Source organism: Enhydra lutris, unplaced genomic scaffold, assembly GCF_002288905.1.
Source record: "Enhydra lutris kenyoni isolate GAN:26980312 unplaced genomic scaffold, ASM228890v2 scaffoldscaffold53, whole genome shotgun sequence".
Classification (NCBI taxonomy): Eukaryota; Metazoa; Chordata; class Mammalia; order Carnivora; family Mustelidae; genus Enhydra; species Enhydra lutris.
The window spans coordinates 1,527,192-1,537,088 of NW_019154137.1; the positions used below are offsets into that span (position 1 = coordinate 1,527,192).

General features: G+C 40.8%; 1 protein-coding gene across 1 annotated transcript in view; it reads right to left on the bottom strand.

Moving 5' to 3' along the window:
• The window catches only part of LOC111157210 (kelch like family member 13), an 81,306-nt gene extending 74,376 nt beyond the window's left edge, over positions 1-6,930 (bottom strand). The window contains exons 1-2 of the mRNA XM_022518507.1: positions 6,890-6,930; positions 5,087-5,152 (exon numbers count right to left, since the gene is read on the bottom strand). Coding sequence (XP_022374215.1) covers positions 5,087-5,152; positions 6,890-6,930 — 107 coding nt within the window. The remainder of the gene's footprint in view (positions 1-5,086; positions 5,153-6,889) is intronic.
• Between the last annotated feature and the right edge of the window lie 2,967 nt (positions 6,931-9,897).

The following is a 9,897-nucleotide window of genomic DNA, read 5'->3' on the forward strand; positions in this document are numbered from 1 at the left end:
ACATCACTTATAGTGATGGTGGACTGCTCTAATGAAAAATCCTTGCTCTTGTCTCAAATAATGATAATGTATCTGTTTAGTTGTTTTTCAGCAAATTCCTAAGTATCTCCTTAAATTACCACGGGTAAACAAAACAGCCAAACCATCATTAGATTTTCCTGATGTGTTTGTACATTAAACCTGCAAACTTGTCAAAAAAAAAAAGCCATTAGAAATGTACAGTGTTGGGGGGCCCAGCTGGCTCAGTCAGTGGAGCACGTGACTCTCGATCTCAGAGCCATGAGCTCAGGCCCCACGTTGGGTGTAGAGCTGACTTAATTTTTTTTTAATCTATAGTGTTACTGAAAGAAAAGTTAAGAATATGGCTCTCCTGGGGCATCTGGCTGGCTCAGGTGGTGTAGCATGCAACTCTTGATCTTGGGGTTGTGAGTTCGAGCCCCATGTTGTGTGTGAGATGACTTAAAAATAAAATCTTCAAACAAACAAAAAGAATATGGCCCTCCTGCTAAAAAACACATTCATATAAAGCTTTTTAAATAGTTTCACTACTTTCTCTTCTTTTGGCATCACATATAGAAGCAAAACTATAGGAAATGCATGAAAACAATGTAATAAGTAATATTATAATCGTAATTTTTTTATTAACTTTTTAAATTTTTTATAAACATATAATGTATTTTTATCCCCAAAGGTACAGGTCTGTGAATTGCCAGGTTTACACATTTCACAGCACTCACCATAGCACACACCCTCCCCAGTGTCCATAACCCCACCAACCTCTCCTGACCCCCTTACCCCCAGCAACCCTCAGCCTGTTTTGTGAGATTGAGTCTTTTACGGTTTGTCTCCCTCCTGATCCCATCTTTTTTCATTTTTTCTTTTCCTACCCCCCAAACCCCCACGTTGCATCTCCACTTCCTCATATCAGGGAAATCATATGATAGTTGTCTTTCTCTGATAATCGTAATTTTTGTAAATCCTGAACTATTTTAATAAGAGTAAATAATTTCTAATAATGCTTATCTATGACAATTGAAAAACTTTTCAATAATAACCACATTATATACCCAATCTCAAAAGGCATGTCAATTAAGGAAAGGCAACATTTGTTATATTCTGCATTATTTCAGAAATGAGTATGCTATTATAAAACTCTGAATTATGGAAAAACCTTTAGAATAATATATGAATTTTCCTCAACATTCTGATTAAAATTAATGAAACAATGCTACTACTTCAAAAATGATATTTATGGGGTGCCTGACTGGCTCAGTCAGTTAAGCAGCTGCCTCCAGCTCAGGTCATGATCTCAGGGTCCTGGGATGGAGCCCCACATCGGGCTCTCTGCTCAGCGGAGACCCTACTTCTCCCTCTCTCTCTGCCTGCTTCTCTGCCTACTTGTGATATCTCTCAATCTCTTGTCAAATAAATAAATAAAATATTTTTAAAAAATGATATTTATTTCCTTTTATCCAAAGAGTTATGAGGACATTCATATCTATAAAATAGATGTTATAGCTAAAATGAGATCTAGAAGTAAACACTTCCATGGAAAGCTAATTCTAATGACTCCCTAAGATCATACAACTCTACTTAAAATTTCCACGAAAAAGGGCCCTTTATATTTAATTGGTTTAATTTTATTTTTGGCATTTCCCAGGCCTGACTATTACAATTTCAAATTTCCTATATATACAGCTATAGAAACTATTGTTAACTAAAATAAAAGGCTGTAACCAGATATGAATGAGAAAATTACTTCAACTCCAGAGGAGACTCAACTTCAAACTTGAACCCTATGACCTGTTGCCATGACATGGGGCTCAACAGTTTTCCTAAGGGTGTGTAGTTTTATAGTCACAAGAGTTGCCTCCTATGGTGGCATCCAAGAGATTTAGCAACCAGTTCAATATCTCTATTTTCTTATTTTTTAAAAAGATTTTATTTACTTATTTGACAGACAGAGATCACAAGTAGGCAGAGAGGCAGGCAGAGAGAGAGAGGAGGAAGCAGGCTCCCCGCTGAGCAGAGAGCCCGATGCGGGGCTCGATCCCAGGACCCTGAGATCACGACCTGAGCAGAAGGCAGAGGCTTTAACCCACTGAGCCACCCAGGTGCCCCTCTATTTTCTTATTTTGAAATCCTTCTCATTTTCTCATTTATAATTCTTCTAGGTGCTCTTAACTTAGAAAGATTTTATTCTTAGGGAAAGAAAGGGGGGTATAGAAACACACTGAAAGATAACAAACACATGCTGGTAAGTCTAAATGACAGAAGCCGGCCAAATAGTGCAATTTAAAATTGTTATGCCTTGGGGCGCCTGGGTGGCTCAGTTGGCTAGGCGTCCAACTCTTGATTTCAGCTCAGGTCATTAGATCTCAGGGTCGTGAGAGCGAGCCTGGCATAAAGCTCTTCATTGGGCATGGATCCTGCCTAAGATCTTCTCTCTCCCTTTCCCCTGTTTTAAAGTTATGTCTGACTTCCTTACTTGGATGCAATGGTTGTCCAGTGGGGGGCAATAATTTCTTTTCCTTTATCTCATGTTCTACTACTTACTAAAATAAATGCAGTTTTGATACGAGGAAGTAAGAACCATACTTCATTTTCTAGGGTGTCCCTAGATTTAAGCTAGATGAAGTTTCTATTTATGTATTTATTTAAGTTTCTTTATTTAAGTAACCTCTATACCCAATGTGGGACTTGAACTCAGGACCCCAAGATCAAGAGTCAGTGCTCTTCATACCGAGCCAGGCAGCTCCCCCTTAAGCTAGATGCAATTTAAATTTGGGTCTCATGACTGCCTTTCTAAGTCTGTCTACTTCAATCAGTTAGTTCAGAACCACTTCATGTCTTCAAAATCAAATATATGTTTTAAATAATTAGTTACTTCTCATGGAATTCTGAAGTTACATAACATTTAAGGGAAATATTATCTTCCCACTTGCTAGCATGTATTTATTCATTCATTCCTTATTCAGCTTCATCTAAGTCACAGTCACTGTTGAGCATTTTTATGAGTCTTCTACCCCCAGGTCTGGACATGTTATTTAAATTCCTATGATGCTGTTCAGTCAGTAAATGAAAATATTTATGTTTGGGGATTTCCAGAATTACCAGTTTTTGAGATGTCGATCTGTAAAGCACAGAGCAACATAACTTATATTCCAAAAAGGGAGAAGAGGCAGCAAGACTGAGCTTAAACTGATACTCTAAACAGGAAACGAGCATTAGCAAATGAATCAGGACCATGTTTTCATATCTGTCCACTAAAATGCGTTTGTTTCCACTGAGGACTCCTTCCTGTATTAGCCATTGCTGACCGTGCAAGATTGACTCCTTGAACTTCACAAATACCAAAATCAATCAACTCACTATGCCTGGCCCAAAGCCTATAAAGAAGAAGTGCATGAATTAGTTCAATCATCAGTGAGTACTAAGAACTTAGGACTTTGCTAGATGTTACATGTATACAGAAGAACACATGTTCCCTGGTCACAAATCTCTAGTAATCTAATCAGACAGACGGTGTATTCACATATGGAACATGAATGGTAAGCATAAATATATTGCTACTGAAAAGCCTTGACTATTCCAGAACGCTGGATAAGCCTAGTTTATTGGCCAATTTTTAAAAATTAACTTCAGGGGCCCCTGGGTGGCTTAGTTAAGCATCTGTCTTCAGCGCAGGGCATGATCCTGGGGTCCTGGGATCGAGTCTCATATCAGGCTCCTTGTTCGGCGGGGAGCCTGCTTCTCCCTCTGCCTGCTGCTCCCCCAGCTTATGCTCATTCTCTTTCTCTGACAAATAAATAAAATCTTAAAAAAATAATTAACTTCAATTTAAAACAACAAGAATGGACCAACCCTTCAAATATAAAAACTTCATTATTTTTCACTCTTTGACAGAAATCCTTTGGCCCTTTACCATCTTCAAGTCTAAAACGGACCCAAGTCTTTTCAAACTACTTCACAGACACCAAAATGCACAAGGGCTACTGGGGTAATGCCTCAGATGCAGAGCCGGCAATCCGGCCCAGCAATATCCGTCACTCCTCACCCTCGCCTGACTCCGGCCCCCACATATACTTGGACGTGAAACACAGACGCTGAGGGAAAACTGGCTCTTTTTTTTACACTCTGATACCTACGCCAAGAGAAAAGTCCTATACCTTGAAGGCAGACAGTCTCCAACTTTAGTATTCCTAAGACGCATCTGGGGTGGCTATTTCAAAGGCAGAAGTCTGGGCGTGGGACCTAGGACCCTGAATTTTAACCAAGTACTCCAGTTGATTTTCAGGCCTGGTCTACTAAACTTGGAGAAACACTGCTTTAAAGTCAAGGTGGCTAACCCCCGCACAAGATAGCCCCAGCTGTGGCGAGACTGTTCTCTCTCTCATCCTTCCTCAACATCTCAGCGTCGGCTGCCCACCACTCGTCGTCATCCTGCACTGTCCAGGGCCATTATCTTGCCCTCCCACACTCTAGATCCTTCCAGGTCTGGGAGAGTCTGATAGCGAGGTCTGCAGCTGGCTGACAGAGAGGAACAAAGGCAGACCAACGGAGACACCTGCGAAGTGGGGAATTGTGAAATCCCAACAATTAGGAAACAAAGGCAGTATACATAACAGAGATTGTTCAATACCACGTAGAAGTTAAAAAAAAAGAAAAGAAACTTGTCTCCAACTTTTCCGACGAGGAAGGATGGGGAAGATGTCAGAGGTAGGCACCTGTGGTCTGGCTGCCGCTCTCCCACTAACTAGCTTTATGGCTTCCTGTGTCATCTTCCCTTATCTGTAAAACAGATGCCCCCTTTCTTTGCCCGATGCATGGCAGTATTCTGAAAACCAACTGAACTTGTGCTTGAGAAAGCCCACTGTAAAATGCAAAGCACAATATAAGGATGGATGTATGGTATTTCTGTAAAGGAATAATTTATCATTTTCTCAGCTTAATAAACACAGTAACCTAGACATTATCGAAAGTTTCCTTGATGACTAAACGTCTTCTAGTATCTCAGGGTCTTTACTGACGAAAATAAATTCTCACTGACAAAAAGGCAGAGGAAAATGCAGACCCTTGGACATACCCTGGAGTTGATTTTTTGAATATATCCTTGAAATCGGCTTGTTTTAAAGACAATTGCCTCCGTCTCCTGAAAGTGGAGTGCAAAAAAAAAAAAAAAAAAAAAAAAAATCTGGTTAATGGTGGCTTTACTGTATTTAGTTCGGATTTTTCAAAGCATGCTCTGCAGATATTTTAGCTGTAAATTAATAATACATGTTTCTAAATCCTGAACAGCTAATACCACACAGAACAATTTTTAAGCATGTAAATTAACTGTAAAAAACTTAACAAGAAAGCCATAAGATTCCATTTGTTTTTAGAAGCTCTCTTAATGTTTCAGAAAGTCTGGAATAAAGACTGACACGAAGTACAACATCTATTGGCAGTTGATCTGAAAGACTAAGCTAGCCAAATTTGTACAGAAGGAAACACTTTTCCAGTAAATATATACGCGGCCTTGGAATGCTTTGTCATTTTCTCATCTTTGCAGCCTAAAGTTCAATTCTTTGCTGAGAGACTATTTTGCCATAAAAACCTGAAAGCAAATGACACACATTACAAGCTTTCAGGGAACAGATGGCTAATGTTCTCCTAGGTTCATTTACTACCAGTTTTCTTATTCTCATACTGCTTGTAATTAATAAAAACATACAAATAGACGCACCGTCTCCTAAGTAGGAGATTTTGTTTTGGCGAACTTTTGCCATGTATCTCGCCCCTTTGGGCTGATCTAAAAGACGACGACAGACAGACAGACTTCTGCCACTGCCTGGGGAAGGCAGCTTTCAAACGAGAGACTGCTACCGGAGCGAGCACAGCGGTGATGCCGTCACCAGTTAACTTGGTGAGAAAATTAAAGTAAGCTGGCAGGTGCTGGAGGAGCTCTGAGCCCTAATTTAATATATTTAACATGTATGACATTTACGTTGCTAATAGCTTACGGAAAGTGACCATTACTAGGCATCACCCTTATCTAACTTTTGCTCCAAAATCAGCAGTTCGGGCTCTTTTCTGGGTCATCCCACAAGCCCCATTGCATCGTTAAAGTCACAACGAAATCAGAGTCATAGGCTAATAGTATCTTTTGCAAGACCTTGACAGAGACCTTACCCAACATGTGATCCTCAGTCTAAGGACCCTTATGCCAAAGGTAGGCAGCAAGTCTTTTATATCTTTTTTAGAACGATGAATTCAAAACAGCATCCCTATAATGGCAATACTATTTCAAAATCTACTTTTAAAAATGCTATCCACATAAAAATTATTATTTTTGAACCATAAAAAGCTACAATGGATTGAATTAATATTTGCCATGTTTTAGCATTAAGCGTCACCACGCAAATATCAATTATGTTATCTTTTCCCTTAAAAATGCAGGAAAGTATCTTTAAATACAGCTTATTTTATATTCCTATTAATATTATTCCTTTTCTTTGTGTATTTAAGAAGAATCTGGGGTGCCACCTTCTGGCAGCTGAGTGAAATTATGCATCTCTACACAAGTCACTATTCTTTATTTTAACTTTTTAAAAATATATCTATTTCTTACCCTGTATTACATTTAAGCTATATAGAGAGACATAGACACACATCTATACCACACCCTGAAATACAGCAGAGTTTCCTCAGTGATTTTCATTTTTAAATCAAGCCTTATCCATGCTTCCTATGATTTTTACATGGTTACCAATATGTCTTCTGAATTCTACAGCACATATAAAATTGATTTTTGTACACCGCTTCCCAGGCACATATGAAAACAACAGGCTTGCTATTTCAATGAATAAGCAACAGCAGTAAATAAAAGAAAAGAAAGGTCTCTTACCAATAAGCCCATTTTTCTCTTAAGGTTTGAACTCTCATCATTTGTCATGTTCTTGTGGATCCCTCTCTCATCAAATTCTCTGGAGTTTTAAAGTTGAGAGCGGTGATGCACGGCTAGGCTCTGCTACCTAGTAGCGCACCCCAGTGCCTTTGCCTGGTATTACACTTTGGTTGTAGCTCCCAAAAGCAGCAAACAGCCTTTACATATTCAAAAACCTATGCACGGAACACTTTCCCTTGGTAGCAAATCGTAGCCAGCCTGGTTGAACTATTTCTATTTCTTATCTTCAGCACGGATCCGATATGGAGATCAGAACCACATGAATCTTGAGCTTAGTTCCAGTTAATTGAACAGGAACAAAATGTTCATCTTTAGAGCAGAGGTGGGATGAGACAAATAACTAGCATCAGGAGATCTGACGTAGGAAAAAAACATGTTTACCTGAAAGTAGTCTCATTTTTTTTCAAGGGTCACTGCTCTGTTATCGGTCATATTACCTTAAATCTTCATTACCTGCAACTCTTTCTTCTCTCGTGCCTCTAGCAGCCAGTCATTAAGCGCTGTCCTTTATTCTCGATCGATTTTACAGGTGTCTAAGTCCTAGTGTTTGTGTTTAACAAATGAGCTACTTCCAGAAATACATATGGGCTGGACTCTCTGCCCCTCCCATGTTCAGTCTATTCTTTGCCTTGCTTCTGGATGAGCTCTCTTAAAATGCAACTACACGTGATGTAAATTAAATGTCCAATAAATATTTTATTAAACAAGTATTTGTTAAGAATTTGCAGGGGGCACCTGGGTGGCTCAGTGGGTTAAGCCTCTGCCTTCAGCTCAGGTCATGATCTCAGGGTCCTGGGATCGAGTCTCGCATCAGGCTCTCTGCTCGGCAGGGAGTCTGCTTCCTCCTCTCTCTCTCTCTGCCTGCCTCTCTCTGCCTACTTGTGATCTCTCTCTGTCAAATAAATAAAATCTTTAAAAAAAAAAAAAGAATTTGCTTCAAGGGGGTGCCTGGGTGGCTCAGTTAAGCGGCTGCCCTCAGCTCAGGTCATGATCCCTCAGTCCTGGGATCGAGCCCCGTATAGGGCTCCCTGCTCCGTGGGGAACCTGCTTCTCCCTCTGCTGCTCCCCCTGCTTGTGCGCGCTTTCTCTCTCTGTCAAATAAAGAACATCTTTAAAAAAAATAATTTGCGGGGCACCTGGGTGGCTCAGTGGGTTAAGCCTCTGCCTTCGGCTCAGGTCATGAACCCAGGGTCCTGGGATCGAGCCCCGCATCGGGCCCCCCGCTGACCGGGGAGCCTGCTTCCCCCTCTCCCTCTGCCTGCCTCTCTGCCTACTTGTGGTCTCTTTCTGTCAAATAAATAAAGAACATCTTTTAAAAAAATAATTTGCTACATATTTGGTAGGAAGTCTGCTAGGTGATATGGATATAAAGGTGAACAAGACACAATCCCTTGCTCTCGGGAAGCTCTTAGTTGAGTGAGAGAAGCAGACATGCACCCTGACAGCATAAAATACGGCACAGAAGATTTACTAGTATATGTCTAGGATTCTACAGAGGAGCAATAAAAATCGGGCTGCGACTGAGGTCGAAGAATGGGGCGTTCCCCAGGCAGACCCCAGAAGACACAGTCTGTGCAGACACAGAGAGATATAAAGGAGTCCATCATGTCGGAAGGATCAAGAAAGTCTTCAATATTACTGGAAGTACTATAGGTACGTAGTGTTGACGGGAGTGGATTTTAAGGTCTACAGAGTGAGTGAAGAGGCTTGGATTTTATCCCATGAGCTATGAGAACCCATTTGTTGAACGAGTGGATCACTCGAGGAATTAATCAAGCAACAGCGCCCAGCACTAAGAACTCATTACCACCAACTGCCCGTTCTCTAGCTCACAAGCTTGTTTTGTTCTTTGGCTCCCTTTGCTCCAGAGGTCCTCCTACATCAAATCTCTTTCCCTCTCCACTTTTCTGAACTCAACTCATCCTTCTAGATCCAGCTCAAATTCCATTCTTTTCTGTGATGTCTCTTGTGGTACTCTGAGTCTCCTCCAGTTTTTTTTAAAGGTTCCTCCATTACACGGGCCCTGCATTCCTTCTACCATTGAGCACATACTGTTTGAAAAACCCTTTGGACTCTTTGCCTATGAGGCCAAGTGAGCAGAGAGATGGCACGAAGGCCAGCAAGAGCCTGAGGGTACAGTGGCCAAAGAAACCACACCACCCCAGACTTCACAGTACATGCTAATCTGCGTACCTTCTTTTTGCTACTCTCAAGCCTGAAAAGGAAAGTCTATCAACTGTGAAGTGAACTCCATCTGCATTGGGCAGCGACTCTGCATTATCATGTAACAACGCCGGTTGTTTGAAGGTCCCGTTCAAAAATTCCAGAAAATTGATGAGAAAGGGATACCAACAGAATAGCTTAATTATGGAGCTGTGATCTTTGTGGGGGTGGTTAGAGCTGTAAGGGGGTTTGGGTGGGGGAGCTGTGCTTGTGTTTTACTACTTGCCGTAAACCAAGAGAATTCACCTGAAGGTGCATACAACAAAAGGAATTCATGAAGACCACAGAAAGAAATGGGAGACAAAGTAAGGGCAGGACATCAGATCTAGAAGGTTTAGCATCTCACGAGGATTAAGGGAGAAAAATCCATGTGTAAGAAGGGGGGATGTTTCGAAAGGGGGGGCAATAGTGTTAGCTGGGAGATGAATCTAGGACAAGATGCTTTACCAGAGAAACAAGTCCTGGGGTGTAAATATTGAGTGTTCTCTCCCTGTGGAAACACACCCCGTTATGCTCAGTGTCAAACACTCAGACAAGCTTTCGTTGATGTTGGCATTTAGCATTCAGCTTTGTCTCATCCTTTTTATGTATGCATAATCTCTTACATTTATGCAATGATGCAAAAACCATGGAGCTTTCTTTTATGTAGACAATAAAAAAATCTTTTCATCTTATCCAACCATTTTATGTTAAAGTGGGTTAAGAGGATTCTGCCAATAATTTCA